Source organism: Thunnus thynnus, chromosome 4, assembly GCF_963924715.1.
Source record: "Thunnus thynnus chromosome 4, fThuThy2.1, whole genome shotgun sequence".
In the NCBI taxonomy this organism is placed as follows: domain Eukaryota; kingdom Metazoa; phylum Chordata; class Actinopteri; order Scombriformes; family Scombridae; genus Thunnus; species Thunnus thynnus.
In genome coordinates, this window is record NC_089520.1 from 33,975,411 (window position 1) to 33,998,220 (window position 22,810).

The following is a 22,810-nucleotide window of genomic DNA, read 5'->3' on the forward strand; positions in this document are numbered from 1 at the left end:
TACCCTCATCTGTTCTGCGAAGGTTTTCTCCTCCTCAGTGAGCTCCACAGCAGCACTGCCTCCTGAGCGGAAGTACTGAGATGCAGCAATCATTTTTCCATCCTCAAACTGCAGATTCTTCACCAACAGCTGCAGAGAAAGAGAGACAAAAAGAGAGCATGGAATGATCATTACCACTCAATACAATGTTTCACCTCGCACAAAATTTTAAGAGAAACATTAGATTAGCAGTGTTACAATCTCATTCTGTGAAAAAAAGTATGTAAATGGAGTTAGTAGACCATAACTGTATTGGATGGACTGTATGGAAATATTCTTATATTTGTTTAGGTTCATTTTAAATACATTATTAGGACCTGAAGGGAATGTGCACACTGAGTCATCTGTGCTGACTAGACATGGTAATTTGAATTATACGCTATGGATGTCTGAAAATCCAAATAAACTTTAGGTTGGTTGATCTATTACTATCCTGTCCAAGCTTACACATTTACAATGAAGTATTTGTAATAGAAAAAGATAATGGTGTTTTGCAACAAAAAGCACCATAAGGTAAAATTTAAAGAATACATGAACAAATATATGAACTATGAATTATATGAATATATGGACTTTATCATTAGGCAAGGTAGGCAACTGCCTTGTTATATTATGCCTTTATTATGATGTTTTGATATGAAAAACATTGACTTATGTTGCTATTCTAACTCATTGTACCCGAATTAACTTGCTCATGTAAAGGCCCCCAAAGCACTTAAAATATATGCAACTATCTAGTTATAAAGGAAAACATTGTACTACTACATTTACCTGACATTCGTTTTACTCGTTACGTTGCAGATTCAGATTTTACTCACAAAATATAACAAATAAAAAACAATGAATTATTATTGCTTAAACTATTCAGCATTATATAACATGGTTAGAATTAAAAGCTCCACCTTGAACAGACGTTAAGGAAATTTAAGTACATGTGCCGATAATTCCTCTCTTTCACTCTTCATGTTTAAGTGAAAATTTGAAAGCAGGGCTTTTACAGTATTTTTCTGCCCAGTATTAATAGTTTTACTTAAAAGTTTTGACTATTTCTTCTTCCACCACCAATACCAACATTCCCAGTTAGAGAAAGGGTGAAAATAAAGCAAGACTAGAGTTTGTCTTGGCCCCCAAATCACTAAATCTGTCCCTGTATGTCAGTGTATGCCAGTAGATGTCATGTGGTCTCCGAGGACCCCCAGGGGACCTTGAGTGGGTTCCAAGGGGTCCCCAGCAAAAAGGGGAATAATTTATTTTCACTATAATTCCATCCATAAGTAACATGATGACAGAATGTATAATGGTCATGGGTCTCATACACTTTCTGTAATAAAACATCTAAAAGCAAAAATCTTATCAGATGGGGGTCCTTGGTCTAATATGTGTCAGTTTAGGGGTCCTTGACATGAAGAAGTTTGAGAAGCACTGATGTATGCAGTCTAGACTTCTGTTTCTGCCCGAGCATCTTTAACAGAAATGTAATTCACAGTCCAGTCCACCAGGTGGCGACACGACACATTTCAGATATTGTACACTTGTCCAACGCGGCAGAGCTAACAGGCAGCTGGCAGGATGGCCACCGCTACGCTTCAGTCATTCAACGTCTTTCTGACGGACAGATTAACCGCAGCTGCTGTAGACATCTATGGATTCGTTGAAAGGACAATACTAGACTACCAGGAGGAGGTGAACAGAGCGAAGCTGGAGAACCAGAGGCTGCAGCGGCTGCTGGATTTGGTCTACAGGCCAGAGATAAGACTGCACAGGGCAGGTTCGTAACGTTACACTACACCGTAGCCCTGGTCAGTCAACGCTATAATAAACCATTAACTAGCTATACCACGTCAGATAACACTATGTAGTTAATATGAGCGATGCGTTAGCAAGCCATATTAGCTAATGGTGGGGTGAGGAGGGGGGCGGCGGCGGTATCTAACAAATACATGACCATAAACGACAATTTTATTTCCGGTCAGTTTTCGAAATGAGGCCCTCATAAGCGTTTGTGTTTACTAAATGTGATGAAAGCATGACGACATGTGAGTATGTGTTGCTTGTTTAATTCAGCACATTTAAATAACTTGCTTCCTTTTCAATAGACACGTTTTAGGCTTGTTCAGTGAGGGTGTACTGAAGCTACACAGTCTCCGGTCCCAACATCTTCTTTTGTTTAGACGGAAACAATGTCAATGAACTTTGAGTTTATTAATCACAATAGGTGTCAACTTGCAGAACAAATCTAAAGACCTTCCATGAATTTGGAGGATACACAGAAACTCAGCATAGGTTTCATCCACCTAAAAGTACCCAATTTTATTAAATATACTTTTATTGATATATGAATAGTCCCACTCTTACAATCATTTTGGTAGAAGAAAGCACAGTCTCACTACTGAAACACAACCACTCATTTTTGTACATTAAAAAAGATAAATTTGTGTAGGTTAGATTTAAAAAATGTACACAAATATGTACATACAAAATGTACACATATGGACTTATTGAATATACCTAAATGCTTGATTTATAGCTATGTTCAGATGTATGTCATGTGAGAAACCGTGGATATTAGGCTAATTTGGAAATGATACATGGTAGTGGTAAGCATGAAAAACAGAGTTAGGTCTATGATACAGGAGTAACCAGGACCATCTTTGCCCTGAATGACCTTGAGTGACTATTATCATCAGAGTATATGTCACAGTTATCGTAAATATGACTTTCTAATTTGTAAATAACCAGTGCAGTGCCCCTTCAAAAAGTGCCTGTTCAGAACAGGCTGATAGCTTGGCCTCTGGTATTGCTGCTTGCAGCTTTCTTGAGAACCACTCATCCAAACAACTTAACACTCAACACTGCACTTCCTTGGGTTCTTAGCAATACACCTGCCAAGTGTGAAGTCGATCAGATGAACGGTTGTCGAGAAATTCGAAGGACAGACATACATACAGACAGACAGACAGACTGCTTCCATTTTAGTTAGATGTTCAAATTTTTCTGAAATCCAACTTGGCACTTAATAATACATAAGTGCTTGAAAACCAAGTTAACATGGACACCTCACATCAGCCAAAGACTGATGTTCAATTTAAATAAACCCAAATTTAATGGATATAATGTAATTTTCTCTATGCACAGTATTTTAAACCCTCATACGACTCACATACAACCTACCTGAGCTGTTAGATGACGTGAACACTCACAAGTCCTTAACATGGTGGGAATTTTTACTATCCTTCCCATCCGTCCAGCATAGCTTGAATATGGCGTAAATTAACTTAAAATACTTTAAAGGAGTGTACACATTTTATTCAGTGGTGAGCATCTGTTGATGAATTTGTGCAAATACTATGTTAATATGATGCCACACACACTGTAACTGTATTTTGGATCTTTTTTGTTTTGTAATTATAACCTGTGATCATGTCCAAAATGACTCCGTCGTTCCCTCATTCACTACTTCCTACATAATAGACACTCTAGAGTTCACTCAGTAGTGAAAGGAAACATTGGCATTGAAACACTTGTATTGTAAAAAATTGTATTGGCACTGAAACAAGTTACACTGAAAAATAAAACACTGACATTATAAAATTACAATCTTATTTTCTTATTTTATTTAGATATTTTTGGCATTATGATGTTTTTTTCAGTGTCAATCTTCAGATTATTTCTTCATACATACTAATCATCACTGACAGGTGTCGAGTCAAATGACTGTAATGTTTGCAGCCGTAAACACTGTGACACATTGATTGTGGGATTGTTAGCAGAAAGTAGTGTACATGTCATGGACCGTACTTTTTTGGTTTCATTGTTGAATTTTGGAGGGCAGTGTATAGTGGATACATTTCACAATCGACAGTATATAGTAAATAGGGTGCAATTTCAGACAGAGCAGAATGTGAATGTGGACATTAGTTAGGTCCATCCACTGCCAGTAGTCAGTCCCAGTGACTAGTGACAGCATGATGGGAGAAAGTCAAATCATGTACTTGGAAGGGGCGAAACAAAGCTGCACGTTATCTAATCACACTTGACATCATTGTGTATTAAATGTAGCTCAGATTAGACAACCTATTTCACCTGGTGGCTCGGCTGTGTTTGGCCTGGCTATACTAGACTGTACTATAAGAGAGTAACTATTGAAACATTTATTTGATTAACCTCGTGATGAGGATAATACATTCATGAAGTCTTTTTTTTCCAAAATATAAACCCTAGTAAGACATGGCATAAATAAGGATAATATGTTTAAATAGAGACAAATGCAGCCCACAAGTGAAAAATGTTCCAAAAATAGCAGAGAAAATTTGAATTTATCACAGTTAATAGGCATGTAGTATGCACTACCTACATGAATTAACATCTTGTGATCCTGGAAAGTAATTTCCAGTGCAAACCCTCCCCTTATCACTATTATGACCATCAGTCACTTGTGGCACTGAATCCTGCACTAAATTCTACATTTTTTGCTAGTGTTGGGAAAAACTTTGAGAAGCAAAATTCAGCCTTAAAACCAGTAGGACTAAAGAAAGCTCAACCAATACAGTTACTTTCAATACAGTAGAGTTTGACAGTTTAAAACCTGATAATGATATTTCGGCCAATATTAATTTTCTTTACACAGCTTATAACATAAACAGCTTTGTTTTTGTTTGTTTTTTTAACACAATTGCAATTAAGAAATGTACTGTGCAGGATGTTTTACAAGTGAAAACTACAAATAAACTTGTCACATCTCTCTGGATAACTACAGTATAGAATGATGAGACTGTTTCAGAAAATGTCTTTGGCATTTTTGCACTTCAATTTCTTGTCATTTATCGGGTGACATAGGTGATGATACCAATATATCTGCGATGAGCTGGTGTTGGCTGATACAGCCTGGGCGATTTATTAGTCAGTCAATAATGTGACTGCAGTATTGTGTACAGACTGGGGTTTCAAGGCCCTTTGAATGTGGGTGTTGTGTTGCGTTTAGAGGCATTTTACTCAGGCATAATTAGAAGCCATTAGCTCAGGTACATTGCTACCTTGCTATGTGATTACTACCTTGTGTGATTGTGTCTTCTAATATTTGGTTTACTTTCAGTGCATTTTTATTCAAGTCTGTACTCACTGTTGTCAAACCATAACCTGCGTTTGATTTCTCTGCTGCTGTTAGGACGAGCGTCACCGACGGGGATCATTCACGTTTCCCAACATCTAACTCATGTGTTATCAGAGAAGTGACTTTTCTAGCTGCTACCAAAAACATTTTCCTATCCACTGTTACAGATTCAAGGCAGATCGATTTGCCCACACCGACACAGGAGGTCTCTGCTCAGGAGCAGCAGATAGAGAAGGAATGTATTCCCAGTGTGGCCAAGGAGGATCCAGTCATCCTGGCCGTTAAAGAGGAACAGGCCGAACCCTGGACCAGTTCTGTGGAGACACCTGTACCACCAGAGTACAGCAGCGTCACAGACCACCATACCAGAATTGTGACAGTTGGAGAGCAAACAGAATACGAGATACCATCACAAGACGTCAAACCATTACCATCCTTTGGAGCAGTTCCAACTTACACAAAGAAGAAAAACAGTTTTTTTTGTAATATTTGCAATCAGCCTTTTCTGAAAAAAGATGAGTTGAAATTGCACCTTGCAGCTCATTCAACAAAAGGTTCACACCTGTTCACCTGCTATATCTGTGGGAGAGTAACAGAGACCAGGAGTCATATGATCTACCACATGAGAACACACACCGGCGAGAAACCATTCATCTGCCCCATTTGTGGTAACAGATACAAACTGAAGGGTCATATGAAAGAACATATAAGGACTCACACTGGGGAGAGACCTTACACCTGCTACATCTGCGGGAAAAGCTTCAACAGATCCACGACCATGAGTAAACACGCCAGGGTCAAACACAAGGAGAACCTGCCATACAAGTGCATGCAGTGCAGCCAGCGCTTTCCACTGCTTGTGATGTTCAAACAGCACATGAAGATGGTCCACGACATCACCTTCTCTGTATGACTTACTGTTACCGTAGCAATGCTGACGCTTAAATCAGCAAACCTCGTCTGCTGAATCAAATGTAGAGATGGTTTCCTCTCTGTAGGTGTGTCTTTTATGATTGTGAGGCTACAAATGTAACATGTAACAAGCTCAGAAACAATATACAGAAACACTCAATGCACAAAGCAAGTAATAAACCAACTGTTGGACCATGACAGATAGGTTGAACTAAACATGCAAATAAAATGCATCTCTATCTCCATTTCATTAGTTTGTTGTTGACAGTTTCAATTCCCTAAATTCTGCCTTTAATTCATATGTTACTTTTGTTCTGCAACTTATTGCCTGTAATGTTCTAATACCAATAAAGTTTCAGTACATTTAATTACTGCTGCAGTGCTTCCATTGTGTGTTTGTGAGCAATATAGTGTAGGTGGAAATGAGTGGAGGTGTAAATAAATCTCAGTTACAAAAGAAAACAGTCAAACTCCACAGCCAGCTAAATATTAATGGCAACTGAATATCTGGTTTTCCTCTAGTAGCTTAGCTTCTAACCTCGCTGTAGTGATGTTCAAGTGTACTCCGGGCTGTGTCAGTACACTGTGACATCACTGTTGGGTGTGGTTACAGGTGCAATAGAGCACATTTATAACCACATTTATCAGGGATGCTGAGTGTAGTCAAAGGTGCAACTGACTTCCAACTTTCAACCAGAGAGGTCAGTGAAACAGTATAAAGTGATTCTTGAAGAATTGTGACCATGATAGATACTGAGCTCAACATTTTACAGCTGACAGTTTGTCATTGCCCATTGCCACAAATTGGCAAACATCTTTTTGGCATTTCTTATCTATGTTTTCTTACTTATCAGCCAACATATGTCAATACCAATTTGTATGTACATAGTTTTCCGAGATACTTTAAAGTAAAGTTGTGTTCAAGAGGCAATAGTAAGCTGCAAGCGGCTGAAACAGATACAAATGTGTACAATGATAGCTAACAACAGCTAATGTCTGTACAGTTGGTAGCTTGGCTGTTTGGAGGGAATAAACGCTTGACTGCAAAAACAATCCAGCATTCAAATCATTCAAAAGTTAGAAGGTGTTTACAAGGCAACACACCTTTAAGCATCCAGATACAATACTTGTTCCTTAAATTTACTCCTTAAAATTGAATTCAAATTGATTATCATTGTTATGTTTTGGTGAAACACATACAAGATAAAATAGTTCCTAGTTTGAGGCTCATCTGAGTTGCGTACACCAGTTTTTCAGTCTTGACTGTTTGTCCCTTCATGACGTTGACGTGGCTCTGAGGCTGATCAAAACTATCTCAAAGGTAAAATTCCTGATGAGTGTGAACTGATGGCAGCACTGTTTTGCTGCTTATGATTTTGCTCTGGAAAGTTTGTTCTGGAAGTTAAATGCATTTCTATTTTCTTGCAGATGCCAAGCAACCAACTGCGCCTCCACCCACAGAAGAGAGTCCCCATAAAGAGCAGGAATGGAGCCCAAATGTGGACCAAGATGAGCCGGGACCCTCCCAGATAAAAGAGGAGCAGGAGGAGCAGAAGGAGGAGCTGTGGATCAACGGGAGTGAGGAGCAACCTTCAGCAGAGGACAGCGATGACGGAGACGCCCTGACGAAAGAACTCATCAAGACAGTACAGCAGTTAGAAGACTGTAGAGCAGCAGAGGAGAGCCAAGAGGCAAAGGAATCCCCTGAGGAGGATCCAAAGCAGTCTGAAGAGAAGACCAGCACCACCCTATATCGCTGCCACATATGCAACTACATATTCACCAAAAAAACTGTGCTTACATGGCACCTCAAGACACATGAAAGCAAGTCGCTTGACAACAAGGCAAACTTTGACTGTCACATATGTGGCAAACATATACCCTGTCAGAGCAATCTGCAGAACCACATGAGAGTACATACAGGAGAGAGACCTTACAGCTGCCACTTCTGCGGCAAGTGTTTTAAACTGAAAGGACATATGACGGAACATATAAGAACTCACACAGGAGAGAAGCCTTTCAGCTGCCACATCTGCGACAAATCATTCAACAGAGGATCCACGCTGAGGAAACATGTTTTAGCCAAACATAAAGAGGAAAGGCCGTACAAATGTGGGGATTGTGATGAGTTATTTACTGAAAGGCTGCTGATGAAGAGGCACATGCGAAAAGTTCACGGCGTCAAACTGTCCACAAGTCAAAGTCCGGCCTAAAAGAGCTTTGGAACAGACGTCATTAATGAAGCATGTTGCATATAGTCTGAGTAGAGAATACGTATCTTTTGAAATGTTACAATGCTAGTTTCAGCGACAAACCAATAACCTTTATTGAAACCTTGCTTTTAGTGTTTTAATCAAACAAACATATCAAATGTTAATGTTGTCTAAACAAATGGCAGAACTTTGCTTAAATAAAATACTGTCTAAAATTGGCATGTTTGTCATTTAAAGGAAAAGTTTGATATTGCAGGAAATATGCTTATTCACTCTTGCTGAGAGTTAGATGAGACGATTGATACTGATTGGGCTTTAAGTATGGACCGGAGCCAGGAGGTGATTAGCTTAGCTTAGCATAAAGACTGGAAGTGACTGACAGCTAGTCTCACTCTGTTTAAAGTTAAAAAATATGCGTATCAACACCTCTAAAGCTCACTAATTAAAATGGTGTACCTTGTTTGTTTAATCTCTACATAAATGTTAAAAAAATCACAAATTGTGGTTTTATGGGGAGTGACGTGTTGTAACTCTTTCTTGGGTGAACTATAGCCACACACAGTCACTTCCTGGAGTCTTCTCAAAGAATAAACTGCTTGTCAAGATAATGGAAACAACAGTACAATAGTTAATTAGTGAGCTTTAGAGGTGCTGATAGTGTTTTTTTTTTAACTTTGGAGATAACAAGGCTAGCTGTTTCCCCCTGCTACCCGTCTTAATGCTAACCTAGGCTAATTGCTTCTTGGCTGTAGCTCCATATTTAACACACAGAATAGAGAGTGATATCAATATTCTCATCTAACTCTCGACAAGAAAGCCAATAAACGTGTTTCCCAAATGTCAAACTATTTCTTTAAATCAGGAATTATCTGACTGAAGAATAAGAAAATAAATTACTCTGACCAGACAATCTGACTTTCAGGCCTCATGGAGACTCGGTAAATAAAACATACAAAAAAAATTTGAAAAAAAAAATTGATTACTAGCTCTTCTCTACAAACACAGAAGTCACACAGTCATGTGACTCTCTGTGCTACACAGTGCTGTAGGAACAGTTGCAGGCTGGAGGAGTCTTCACTCCAGATGTGCTGGGTTTTTAGATTATGTACTGTAACTACCATTTCCTCTGTGTTTATAACATCTGGTGGCCATAAATATGAACCATCAGAATTTTACTGTGCAGCATAAAAAACACTAGTTTATAAAGCTAAAACACATGTTTACAGTATGTTCATTTGGTAACCATCAATCTTAGAGGTTCAATCTGATTTTAAACAGAACCATAATAACATACATCAGTGGTACATATTTGACACCCAGTGACTCCTATATGCACTGTAAAATTGTTTTATATATTTATATATAAATTGTATGTTGTATTTTTTTCTTTTGCATAGTTCAGTCATATTATGGTGTTGTAAATCAGTTATGTGGACCTCAATATAAAGAAGAAATTATTGGCAAAAATGCATCACTGTCGTATTTGATATTTTGTATCACACTGTATTACACATTTGTGTAATGTAACACTGCAGGGGTTTTCAGGAAGGTTTTACATTTTGAGAAACAGTAAAACACTTATAGTGTAGACTTATTTAAGTAGACTTATTGAAGAGTGTCTCCTTGGCTGCATCAACTGTCTCTAAGCAACAAGAGGGACAACAGATGGAGAAAGTGCAAGAGCTGCGGGTTACATTCCAATATGATGACCAAGACCATGTATTCTTGTGTCTGGTGGTGGAGGTGATAAAGAGGTTCAGTTGCCATTGTTACTAAGCCCAGTTTTCTCTGAGGTCAAGTTTTAATTAGTGACTTGTTGTGCTCAAGAAAGATTTGACAGCTGTACTGTCAGACAGCAGAATAATAATAAGTAATTTGGGAACACAGGCTTCATCTATGACTTCTCACTTGATAGGAATGGGGCGCTCAGCTGATAAGAACCCCAGGTGTTTGTACAGAAATGTTTACCTTTTGCAAGTTTTAGAGTGCAACAGTGTGCCACTGTGTTGGTATTAAAGTTTGAATAAATACATTAATATGCTTCAGTCACATACCAGAAATATAATATTTCCCCCCAAAAGACCGTAAATGAAATTCCAACATCTCACATAAAGGAATATGTCACAATTAACACAGAAAAGAAAGACAAATACGTGTTTTCACCCTTCAATCCTACAATGTTAGGATGAATGGTTGTTGTGTTAGTAATTAGTAAAATAGCAACATCACTGACTACTGGAACGATTAAACTGCCACAGCCTTATGATATTAATTACACAATGATAAGATTATTGATTAAAGTTTTGTACTCAATCATTCGATTTGGGTTGTCTGTCAGTTGAGGAAGATGTCTCTCAGTAATGTCGATGCCTCACTTGGAGCTTAACTTCAAGAGCATCTAACACTGTTCAGTGCATTATATAATTACATAAATTCTACATTAGTAATTCAACAGCAGAAGGAAAATATCTGCAAACACAAACTGACCAAGTGTTCCACTCTATCCACTGTGGGGACTAGACTGTGAATGTCTGATGTTTTAACAGAGGGTATCTAAAGAAAACCACTTGGGATATCATGTTACATAACAATATACCCATCAATGCAGTATAATTTTTCCATTTCAGACAGACACAAAGCAAAGTAAAAAAGTTCTTCAGTGTTTTGGAAAATTGTGGCATTTATGGTCACTCGCTAATCTGTAGAGGTGCAGTCAGCATTACAAAAGTGAACCTGAGATGTAAAATTCTCATGATTACTAATTCATTCAAGATAAACGTGAGCTGCACGATTTGAAATACGATACAAAAGCCCAACAATCCTACAGACTTTTTTTCACTCTCAGCAGTAGATACACTCCTATCAATGAAAGCAAAACATGGAGTCACAAAGCTCACAATAAATGCAAGAATACACTATATACAATTTTTATCAGGGCAGCTTGGGTGAATTAGGACTGTTAGTACTTTTGCAGATAACCTTTGCCAAATATCACTCCCAAACAATACTCTAAGATTTTTCCAAGAATTAAGAGCCAAAACTGGTAGATTTTGGTAGATATTTGACACAAGGGTCCTCATTAAGTTGACTTACCGCTTTGCCGTCATTGCCAAACAGCACCAGACCTGCCTTGGTGACAATGCCTGGCCGACTGGCTCCGGGGATCTCCAGGGGCTGACCGTTAGCTGCGGTGCTGTTACCCATCAGAGTGGAGCCATAGAAAGTCACTTTCTACAGGAAATAAGACACAAAACAGCACAGCTTTGGTGAAGATAAAATCAAGTAGCCTAGAACTCAACAGTTGTTACTGTCTTTGGAAATATTTGTGCCTTGAATAAAAAATTAAATATATAATGAACGCACAGATGTTTCAGGCAGAGTTCTTCATTCGAGGGCATAAAAGTGTATTTTATAATATTAATAAAGTGAAACAATGTAGCCATCAAATGTACCACACTATAAACACAATATCAGCACAGAGACTGTTGATGAACACAAGGGCAAAACCTACTTATAGCACTTACTAGTGTGTGCATTACTATTCATTTCAGGTCGTGGGTAAACTAAAGAACTGGTACAACCTCTTAAATCCTTGAACAACAGAACTTTAAGAGAAGCCAAAATCCTCACTTTACTCTCTTTTTCTTATCTGCTATGCTGAACAATAACTCACAGCTACAGGCATTGTGTGCAGTTTTAAGAAGTTCTTCTCATCAACACCTATAACTAAGGACATTTTAACTTATTCAGTACATGAATATACCGTTGCTTTGATTTTGTATGCAGGACATTTGAGTTCCCACCTAGAATCTGCCACAAGAGGGCGTTTGGTTTAACAGACTGACGACTTCTATGCTGCCAAACTGTTTTCTTCACTACAGTCCAGTGTCACTGTTTAACTAAAACTGGGCACCAATTTCCTAACTGCCAACATCATCCAGGCTAAAGTTACATGACACACCACCTTTGTGGATAATTAACTTGGTTTTTAACTGGATTAAAGAGTAAATGTCATTATTTTTGTATTTTTGTATATCTTCAAACATGTCTGGAGGGAATCTTTAAGTTGGCAAAACAGAAAAAGACCAATAACTAGAATCTATGAACACAAATATTGTATCTGTGATGCTGATACAAAATCTACAGTTGCAAAAACTGTCACTGCTTATAAGTGTTGATGAGATTAATTTTTGAGGCATTGCATGGGTTTACATTAAGGAGTCATTTAACAAGAGTGTTGTCCTGACAGAAGACAGTTGTCCAGGAATATGAATCAGTCACAACTCAGTTTATTATTCAGTTTACGTTAAACTTTGGGTGCAGAAACTCATTCACTGAGTCTACAAAGTCAGTCTTTATTATTATCTGAGCAGCTATAAAAGTGTGTGACTTAATGACATCACACAAGATCATTCATCTAGAGTATTCATAATTATGAAAAACTTATTATTCATGTTTTTCATTTACTTAACTGTGCAGGAACTGAATGCTAGATTAATGATGTATCATGTTACCTGTCCATCAACCTCTGACCAGGCACCGGGCACTTTGTCATTTCCTCTGATCCAGTTGTGGAGAGCCTCAGCAGACTGGTTCCAGTCAATCTGCCAACAGACAGAGGAAACGTTATCATTCCCTCTTCAGATGTGACATACAGAAATCTGAATCCACACAGACTTTGTTCCTCATGTTTCAGTGACCATTCATACAAAATCATGCTCTGTTAAACATTTTACAGAAAGCTGTTGTTAGCGTTGGAAAACAATCGCTACAAGAGAAATGTTCAACATAACCATAGCTAACTGACATAACTTCTTCTCATAAGTAGGCCATACATTCATTTAGTCAGTTTAGATTTTTTTTAATCAGGGAAAGACAAAGAAAGTTTCATAAGCACATCTGACTCCTTATACTGTATCAGGTTTTTAAATCCCAGTTCATCATTTGAGGTCAGCAGGCTTTTACTGTCAGGATCCTTCTGCTCTGGAACATCCTGCCTAAATATTCAGTGATATATTTCAAATCACATCATCTTGTGAGGAGTCCTGGTGGCCCAGCGGTCTGATACACTGACTGTGTAACCAGGTCAGACTTTAGTATAGTGTCATCCCCCCATTTCCTATCAGCTCTCTACTGTATGCTCCTTAAAAATACTTCAGTTTTAGTGTTTTTTGACTTTTTTTAATTGTGTTTCACATTTGTCTTGCCTTTTATTTAGTTGTATATCTTAATTACATGGTTTTAGATGCCCTTATGTTTGACTTTTCACTCCATAACCCTTCTCATGTTTGGAGCTGTTTTCTTTTTATTCCTCATTTTAGTCTTGAATCATTTAAAAACTGATATTCCCCTGTTAAACACCTCTGTGTGCAAAGGAGCAGTAATATCTTACTTTTTAATTCCTCCTTGTCTTCTTCCTTCTTATTGGTACAACATATCATTTTAAACAAATGAGAAGTCACTTTCTCCAGGCAGTTTGGAGGTAGCCTTAAAGCATTAATCGGTAAAAGAAAGGTCGTTTCAAGAATATGCTCATTTACACAGTAAAGTGTCAGATCATTTACTTATGGAGAAACTCTGCTGCAAACATGAACTTATAACCGTGGAACATTCTTGAGTTTTTTATCCCGCATATTTAAAACGTATCATATGACCAAATATAACCTTAAATCTTTAATGTTACGATTGTTAGTTTTTATCAGTTCTGTCTTTGTAGTTCCCTTAAAATCAATTCCCTGTCTGCTCAGAAACCCTCCACACCATTGTGGTACAGTGATGAATGAAGGTCTATGCAAACTCATTCTGATCAGATCACTGATTAGTTCCAGAGGGAGCTGATCAGTGATCTGATCAGTCCTTGTCTGGATGTCCTTGTGTTTTACCTTAACATTGTCTTTCTTCTGGATGCACTCATACGTGGCTCCCTCCTGTGGCTGCGTGATCCTTGGGGCCTTCCCTTCTGCAATCAGTCTCACTGCCTCCACCTGGAACCAGAACAAAGCAATTCAAGTCACTGAAGCAAAACATCTGTGCTCTCTTAATGGACTTTGCCATCAGAACACAGTGTTTCTTCTGTTGGGAAACTGGGGACATAAACTGATTGTGGGTAACAAAAGGTAGACAAGCAGCAGGATCCAAAACACGACACACTGATTTATTTACTTGTTTGTTTTGTGACTGGTAAGTATTTTAGAAGGGAACTGGTAATGGCTTTTACTCATATTACCTATATTGTTGTTGATGAAAAGAGAGAGAGCTCCTTATATGTAGCACTTTCACTTCATCGTCAAACCAAAGTGGTAAATGGCTATAAAGTTTTTCTTCATCTTGCTACTCAAAGAACCACACTGGTGCTTTTGAATGTCTTAGTCCATTTTCTACAGATCACATCTGATTCACATCCCAACTACACACTTTGCTCTTGGTGTTTTTCTCTCTTTGTGTTCCAGGCAGCTACTGGCTTACATTTGTATCCATATGGTGTGAAAATCTAGCAGATTCTTGACACTTAGTAATGTAAAGAATATAACTAAAAAAAGCATACTTACCTATTTACTGTGATGAATTACACAACTTCATTTGATTTTGATTTGTATTTAAGGAGCTTGCAGAGCAGAGCAGTAGTATGATCTTTTAAAGCTGCATTTATCCACATTTTTATATGAACAATATGTCACAACATCTGTTCATTCCTAGTTCAACATTCATGCGTGCTTGTTTCTGCTCCCTGTCATTTCAGAGCCTGCCACACCCACCTGTCCTGCAGTTACTCCTGTTCCCACCATTCCCCCTCACCTGACCTTTCCCCCACTTCCCAAATTAGCCCAGCAGTATTTATAGTGGTCCACTCTAATTCATTCTCTGCAAGATTGTCTTTTGTGTCTCAGCTATTAGCAGTCCTGCCATTTTTATCCTGCCAGTCTGTTCCCTTGCCTGACTGACTAATATTAAAAGCTCAATCTTTTATCTTACCTGTCACATCTGTGAGTCGTGCTTATGGGTCCAATTCAGTATTTACTGAGACTTTACACAATGGATCAAATGACTATGTGTAATGTGAAAGATGTCAGTCATAGACTCTGCAATCCTCACCTCTACAGAGCGTTTTAACATCTTTAAGCTCACTGTTTTGGTTTTACAGCCCACACCTCGTTTTGTATCACTTTCACCACTGTCACTGAACTAGTTTTTCAACAGCAGGCAGCTGTTTTTAGTAAAAATGCTCTGATAAACCCACTGTACACTACCTGCCCAGCACCAATGTCAATAATGTGTCAAACTAAACAAGCCAAAACAAGCGAATGCAGCTTTAAACTCGCACAAGTGTTTCTGTGTACATAACAAACAGCCTGTTTCTGCCTCACCCCCTCACAACACTTACAGTGCCTTTGACTCCCTCTGGGAAGAGAAATCTCTTGTAGATTGTGTTGACAGTGTCATTGGGTTCAACATCACACTCCCTCTGCAGCAGGATTGGTCCAGTGTCCAGTCCGTCATCAGCCCAGAACACTGTGAACCCGCCCTTTTTGTCACCATGGATCAAGGTCCTGTGAAGTCAGAGACAGTGGATAAAACATTGGACTTGTCAGCATGCTACCCCCCCCCCCCACCTTGAGAACATGAACATGGCTCACCAGTTGATAGCGGAGGCTCCCCTGTGGCGAGGCAGCAGGGAGGGGTGGTAGATGATGGAGCCATGTTTGGGGTGGTCGATGACCTCCATGGGGATGAACTGGGAGCAGAAGGGCAGGACGTTGAGCTCAGCACCTGTGGCTTTATACTGGGCCACCACCTCCGGAATGGCCTGGCCCTTCACACGCCAGCGGGGGAACTTGAAGACGGCCACGCCATCCTTCTCTGCCTCCGCGGCTGAGGGAAAAAAGAATCATGCAACTCTCAAACTCTGTCATATAAAAAGGGGTTTAGTCACAATAATACAGAAATACTTTTTGAACTCCAACTACTGGTGAGGAAAAACAGAGACTTTTCTTCAGCTTTTATTTTGTGCCTCACAGAAACTTGGCTATGTGGATCTACACTGAGCTGCAGCTGACAGGCTTTCAGCTGATCAGAGAGGACCGCCACACAGAGCCTTCCAGAAAGGCGAAAGGTGGAGGTATCTGTTTTTTCATGGTGCAAAGACATGACAGTGATCCTGCAGCACTCTTCTCCTGTTCTGGAAACTGTTGTGATTAACTGCATCAAATAGTGCATCTTGCTGGATTTTTATCTATAAGTAAAAAGTAGCACCACACCACGCTAAGTTTCCCTCTTGTCCCTGTCATTCTCTCACAAGTTTGATGTGAAGTGTGCCACTGTGCATGGCTGTGCGCTCGGTTGTCATTTAACAAAGGTTTCCACAGTTGTGACACAGGCCAGTTAAATATGTCAGGGCTGTTTATTGGCACAAACATTATACAAAAGTACTGAAAACGTTTGGTAGTGATGCAGCCACCCACATTTTTTATTTTTATAATTTTATCATTGATATTTTTTAAAGGAATCAATACCAAATGTAAAAGTAGCTTGAGAGTATCAAAGTATCAATCCCACAGTATCGGTCCACCCATACCTACTGGACTCCTTTGTTGTTGACCAGAGAGTAGAACACTTAAGACCACTGTTACACTACCATTAACAGTACCTATCACGCCGTCCCCTACACTCCGCTGGGTCACTCTGACCATGCCAGGTCCACCTGATTCCTGCATACAGGCAGAAATTAAAACTCTCTAAACCTGTTGTGAGGACATCTAAGATGTGGACCGGTGAAGCTATGGAGGATCTTTGAGCATACTTGGACTGCACAGACTGGGATGTTTTTAGGACTGCTACCAACAGTCTGGATGAGTACACAGAGGCTGTGACATCATACATCAGCTTCTGTGAGGACAGCTGTGTACAATCACTCACAAGGGTTTAGGAGTGGGGACAAAGACCGGTTTGAAGAGTCGAAATACAGGTTTAGCAAGGAGACAAGAGATGATAAACGTCTGTACTCTGAGAAAATTCAACAGCAGTTCTCAGAAAACAACTCGGCCTCTGTTTGGAAGAGCCTCAGACAGTTAACCAGCTATAAACTGACTGCCCCCTCTTCAGCGATGACTCACGCCTAGCCAGTAGCTTGAACGAGTACTGCTGTCGATTTGAAAGATAATGGGACAGTTCAGCATTCAGCAGCCCCAAATCCCCCAAAGTTGGATTTTCAGCCTCTGATCTGCACTTTGCTTCTTCAAAGACTGCGAAGGGCTTTACAGACACTGTTGCCCGATGCTAGATGACCGTTAAGGGGGAGTTACAGCAAACTTTCTACCTTCAAGGAAAAAGTTTGGGTTTGTAGCTCTTTACAGTTACAGTGACAACAAATGGAGCTTAGCATGAATTCAGGCAGGAAGACTATCTTTAACCATTCATTCATTTCCCACTCCTCGCTCTCTCTCTCCCCTGCTCCTCCCACTCTCACATCAGCTGTTTAGGGGTGTCACTCCTAGTTATCAAATCAGATTCCACTACAATCTCTAACCGCCAATCACAGCTCAGCTGTCAAACTTTATAATCTGTTTCCCTCTCAGTCGCTGTCAACTGTCATTCCAGAGCAATCACCGCGACCCTCCTCCTCCCCATCCACTTCCATGGCCGTGTCCTGGAAGCTCACTCATCTCTTCTTCATCCCAGATCACCATCTCGCCTTCTCCACTCCGTTACATCAGCACCAGGCCCGAGTTCACAAGAAGCCGCTACCTACACCGCCAGGATCTACGCCTATCCATCACCACCACCAGTGTCTAGACTCCATCGGGGGGTTATCTTATTCTACGCTCGCATTCATCTCCCCCTTTCATATCTAATCGCCAAAGACTTTTCCACCTTCATCTGTCATGCTTGTTCAATAAATATCATTTACTTCATAGGAAATGGAGTCTCTCCTGTTTGAATTAATCTGTAGTTCCTGCTCATCCTTCTACTGTGCTGTAAATCAAAATACAAACATTTTATTGTTGGTCTTGGACACAAAAGCTCCTGATGATGCAACCTAGATTAGACAGATATATTGATATATACTGACTTTAAAGTAGTAAAGTAATAAAACTGGTGGTGTGAAGAGTCCAAATTTCAGTCTGCACCATCATGAGTCTATTTAATGGCCCAAAAATGGGGCTTGTTTTGCCTGCGTCTACCACTCATTATGGCTTTAGTTGCAGTGGAGAGACAGTATTTTCATTATTTTTAACTAACTGGTTTGACAGCTGTGCTAAAAGCTGATGATAACACACTCTGAAGTTGCAGTCAGTGATGTTCTCACCCAGTGGGTCTGCCTTGCCATCCTTGTCAGGGATGGTGAAGACTCCAACAATGGTGTGGCCTTCCTTTCTCAGCTCCTTGTAGACCTCTTGGCCGAACAGACTCTGACCAATCACTGCAATCTTCATCCTCACACCTCACAGTGTTCTGGAGGGGAAGCAACACAGGAAATAATCAGTGACGTATTGAATTGTTTTGAGATTATGTACATATGAGGGGAAAAAATACATTTTATTTAGAGAAGAAGGAAGTCTTTTGCTTTGGTTTGCATATTGTGCATCAGTTTTTTAATACTTTGCAACTGTAAAATAACTGAAAAATATCCATTTGCTCCAGCCTTCTTTGGCTAAAGTGCAGGTAAAGTTCTGAGAAACCATTGACTTCATTTTATTAACAGACTGACATCAGAATATGTTCAGCAAAGTTCAGACAAGTCAGAACGTGGCTGTGCTTCTGTCAGGTCTGTGTGTGTGCAGGCATTTCATAATAAACCTCTGTGGCATTCACTTGTTTTTAGAGGAGGTAACAATACACTCTGTCTTTATGCAAACATGTCAAGGTTTTTATTGTATAACTGGGTCCAAAGAGCATGTTTTCACCATGTATGACTCTATCATGAGTCATGTGTGCACATGTTACGCAGGCAGAATATATCTGTACATGTAGATGACAAGCATTCCAAATCTATTTTCAGAAAAGGTTTTATGTATTTTAGATGGTGTGGATGCTCTGTGAAAAGCACATACAAGAGTGTATTTATATGTCCAATATTGTGAATAGATTGTTTTTAGACATATTCAGGAGTATATATTGCCTGCAGCATTCTTGTTGTGATTGCTATTATTTTCTTTAATGTTCGTATAAATTCATATAGATATACTCTGTATAAAAACCCTAATCTATATTCTATATTCTAGATGAATCACAGCCTAAAGATGCTCAGTAATCATGACTCTGTTTCTGACAGGTTATTGACCCTGGACAGAGAGGGGCGGGGCCTGCTCTCATGCCAACTTACTCTAACCAATCACATCGCCTAGCTCTGCACCTGCCTCCGATGTTGACCAATCAAATGCAGAGAGAAGTTGAAGGCGTTTGACAGCCCACTGAGGGGCAACATTCACATAAAGTTCAAGTTTAATAATAATAAGAAGAAGAAGAAGAAGAAGAAGAGGAAGAAGAAGAAGAAGAATGATAATAACAACGCATATTATTCCACCACGCTTTATGTAGTCATGCAGTCATACTGTGGAATTGTAATAAATCTTAACTGTGGCTGCAAACACATAACAATCTTTGGAGTGTTTGAGTGCAATTCTCAGACTGCACTCACATCGGTAAGCATTATGCATCATGCACAGAATACTGAAACAGAAGAAAAACATGAGCATGTGTTCTTACCCCCTCTGCAGATCCAGCACTCCCCTACTTGCCTGAAAAGAGCGATCGGACGGAGACCGTTGCTTTTAATTTCCTCCCCTCAGCCACACATGCAGGCGGCCCAATTACATAACACACAGATAAAGCAGAGTGATTGGTCAGGACAGGCCATGAGGCTGCAAAGGGGGAGGGGGCGCGGGGAGGCCCGCTTGTGTCTTTGAATGAGCCCAGTCACATGGAAACTGAGAAATGTCAACTTTGATAAATCACTACATTTCCATAAAGAAAAAGAAATTTTGTTAAGAAATAACTTATGAATTCTAGTTGTGCAACAAAATCATATAAACTCAAGGCTTATTATTATGGATCCTAATGGATCCTTAGTCATTTCTAAGATGTTTGAATGTTTGAACTAATAAACTAACCAATTAGTCAATCAATTAATGAACTTCTTAAAGTCCAAATGCAGCTTAAAGCACTTGCCAACTTTCCAAAAACAAATTAAATCAATAAATGGAGAGAAGAAAGACTGAATTTATGACTTACAGAAAACCTGTGACTGATTGATTGATTAACTTTATTCTACCAGCAACTGGTTTGTAGTGTGGTTGCAAAATTGAATATACACATAAAAATACAGTGTATATTGTGCCATACCACACAGGCAGAGATAAAACTATACAACAATAAGCAGTACACAATACTACACAGCACCAACCTGCAGTGTTTTTTCAAGTACAAAAATCCAAATTTGGTTTCCAAGAAACCAAAAGTGTAAGTGCAAAAAATGCAACACACACAATTTTCTGTAGGTCCGTTATAGTTCCTGCTAATTTTCTATTACCCTTTTGTAAGTGTCCTAGGAATAACTCTAGAATTTGGTTCTTATTATAGGTAAGCACAATGATTCATCATTTACTTATTTAAAACTTTATTTTTCATTTATGTTAATCTGTATACTTGCCATAAACTCTAAACAGGTTAATTTTTAAAGTTTAAATTGTGTCAAAACCTCCCCATCCATGACAATCATTGCACAACAAAAGTTGCAGCATGACACAGCAAGTGACTAATCACTCATGTGCTCAGAGAAATCTGCTTCTCTTACATTATGACCATGTAAACACACTCAAACCGATCAGAGCAGAAAATATGATCCATAACTGCAACCAGTGAGAGACACAGGCTCATATTTGCCATTTGTCTTTCACTGATTAAGATAAAGAGAAATAATAAAGACACACTCAGTGACTTTGGAGCTGATAAGGTTGATTTCGTTACTCCTGTTAAGAAAGGTCAGAGAGGTCAGAGAACAGCAAAGTCAAAGTCTGTATGTTGAAAAAGGCCAACAAAACAATGAAACGGCAATGAAATGACTTGCAGAAATTCAGTGTAACAGAAAAGAGCATTTTATCATCTGCAAATCAGTTTTAGAGTTGATTTTATTGATCATACATTTTTGTTTTTTACTGTATCCTTAATCCTAGCCTAACATCAATAATTTATTTGATTTATTTATTTATTTATTTATTTTTATTTTCAGTGTGAGAAAACAGAACACTGACTATTAGACACAGCTGCTGCATTAAAATGCATCTTTTCAGATTACATGCATAGATGTTCACACAGTCTTTATACAAGCCTGCATTGAGAACTTTGCTCTGAAGTGATTGGAGTACACCAACCTCTGATATGTATCTGTGTCATAAAACAGAATTATTGACTGATTTTAGATGACTTTGTGTGGTTGTGACCAAGTATAAAACATCATGTAATTATTCCAAACATGCAAGACCCAAGTGATCCACTCAGTTTCCTTGGCAGGACTACTTTAACTTTAACTGCTGTTTCCTGTGTTTGTGTCACTTGTGTCTCTGTGTGTGTTTGTGTGTGTTCATGTTTGTACCTTAGTTTAATCTGAACTGGTTGGTTCTGGTCTTCAGTAATCACTGAGGTTAATGATCCACTCTGCACACAGTAACCTGACCATCAGACCAGCTCTGCAGACGCTGTGGTTGGACACACAAAAACTTGTGTCTCTGTTCTATGTGCACTGTCTACATAAAGAAAAAGACCACTAATAAATTTATAAAAAGTGTCAGTTGGGTGAATTTTCTCAAGCTGTATCATACTTTTAAAGGTTAGGAGGAGAAGGTTACTAGATTTCTATCATTTGTTTGTCATACACAAGGGGGCAGCATCCACCACAAAACAGCCACTCAGATTCAAGGTACTACATACTGTTTCAAACCATGTTTCCACCTGTTGATCCACAGAAAAGCATAAATGGACAGTACTTCCAATGTGAAAGAGTTCCCACACAGCAAAATGTCATCCAGGGCCCTGAAAGACCATTATACCAACTCTGATTATTTTGGTCATAAACATTAACATTTTCCCTGCACCTCACCTTTACATGGTGTGTTTAGACCAAACCAGAGAATACAGTATGTTCTTAAGTTAAATTAAAAGGCTAAACATCACATTGTATGTGTACACATCAATTTCAAGAGTGTAGTATCCAGTATGTCATCTATTTTATTACACATGCAGGGGATGTTTAGGGGCACATAGCAGGTCAATAGTACATGCCACATAGAAGTGGTGTACATCATCTGAAAGCTGGTAACCTGAAGATTTATTTGAAATGCAGCTCAGCAAGCTTTTCTAGTCATAAATCTATAACAAACATTGTGTTTTGATTAGGCGCCTATTCAAATTTTGAAAGTTTAGAGAGTATAAGAGCTTAGAACATCATGATGGAAGTATATAATGACCATTCTCATGCTCAATTATGTCTCATTAGTTGTTACAGCAATTTTTGGGATGATACCACTTGCACTTGGTGCAAAAT

General features: G+C 39.0%; 2 protein-coding genes across 3 annotated transcripts in view; one reads left to right on the forward strand and one right to left on the reverse strand.

Annotated features, from left to right (window-relative positions):
• The window catches only part of aldh1l1 (aldehyde dehydrogenase 1 family, member L1), a 29,918-nt gene extending 9,821 nt beyond the window's left edge, over window positions 1-20,097 (reverse strand). Inside the window, exons 1-8 of the mRNA XM_067588434.1 lie at window positions 19,978-20,097; window positions 18,578-18,723; window positions 15,909-16,143; window positions 15,656-15,821; window positions 14,157-14,258; window positions 12,789-12,878; window positions 11,368-11,505; window positions 4-129 (exon numbers count right to left, since the gene is read on the reverse strand). Coding sequence (XP_067444535.1) covers window positions 4-129; window positions 11,368-11,505; window positions 12,789-12,878; window positions 14,157-14,258; window positions 15,656-15,821; window positions 15,909-16,143; window positions 18,578-18,704 — 984 coding nt within the window. The 5' untranslated portion in view covers window positions 18,705-18,723; window positions 19,978-20,097. The remainder of the gene's footprint in view (window positions 1-3; window positions 130-11,367; window positions 11,506-12,788; window positions 12,879-14,156; window positions 14,259-15,655; window positions 15,822-15,908; window positions 16,144-18,577; window positions 18,724-19,977) is intronic.
• On the forward strand, window positions 1,087-10,278 carry LOC137182132 (zinc finger protein ZFP2-like). Of its 2 annotated transcripts, none has more exons than XM_067588432.1 (2): window positions 1,087-1,807; window positions 7,490-10,278. In XM_067588432.1, exons 1-2 carry the CDS (start codon window positions 1,609-1,611, stop codon window positions 8,272-8,274), a joined length of 984 nt encoding a protein of 327 aa, XP_067444533.1. In that variant the 5' UTR covers window positions 1,087-1,608; the 3' UTR covers window positions 8,275-10,278. The 2 variants fall into 2 exon arrangements, with proteins under 2 accessions (XP_067444533.1, XP_067444534.1); XM_067588433.1 differs by lacking the exon at window positions 7,490-10,278 and adding an exon at window positions 5,317-6,429 and having other exon boundaries at window positions 1,539-1,807.
• Window positions 20,098-22,810: the final 2,713 nt, after the last annotated feature.

Excerpts from the sequence above, each read along its gene's own strand:
- LOC137182132 (XM_067588432.1), top strand. The coding sequence starts at position 1,609 with ATGGCCACCGCTACGCTTCAGTCATTCAACGTCTTTCTGACGGACAGA. Across the intron at positions 1,808-7,489 it reads GATAAGACTGCACAGGGCAG|ATGCCAAGCAACCAACTGCG; the intron begins GTTCGTAACGTT and ends ATTTTCTTGCAG.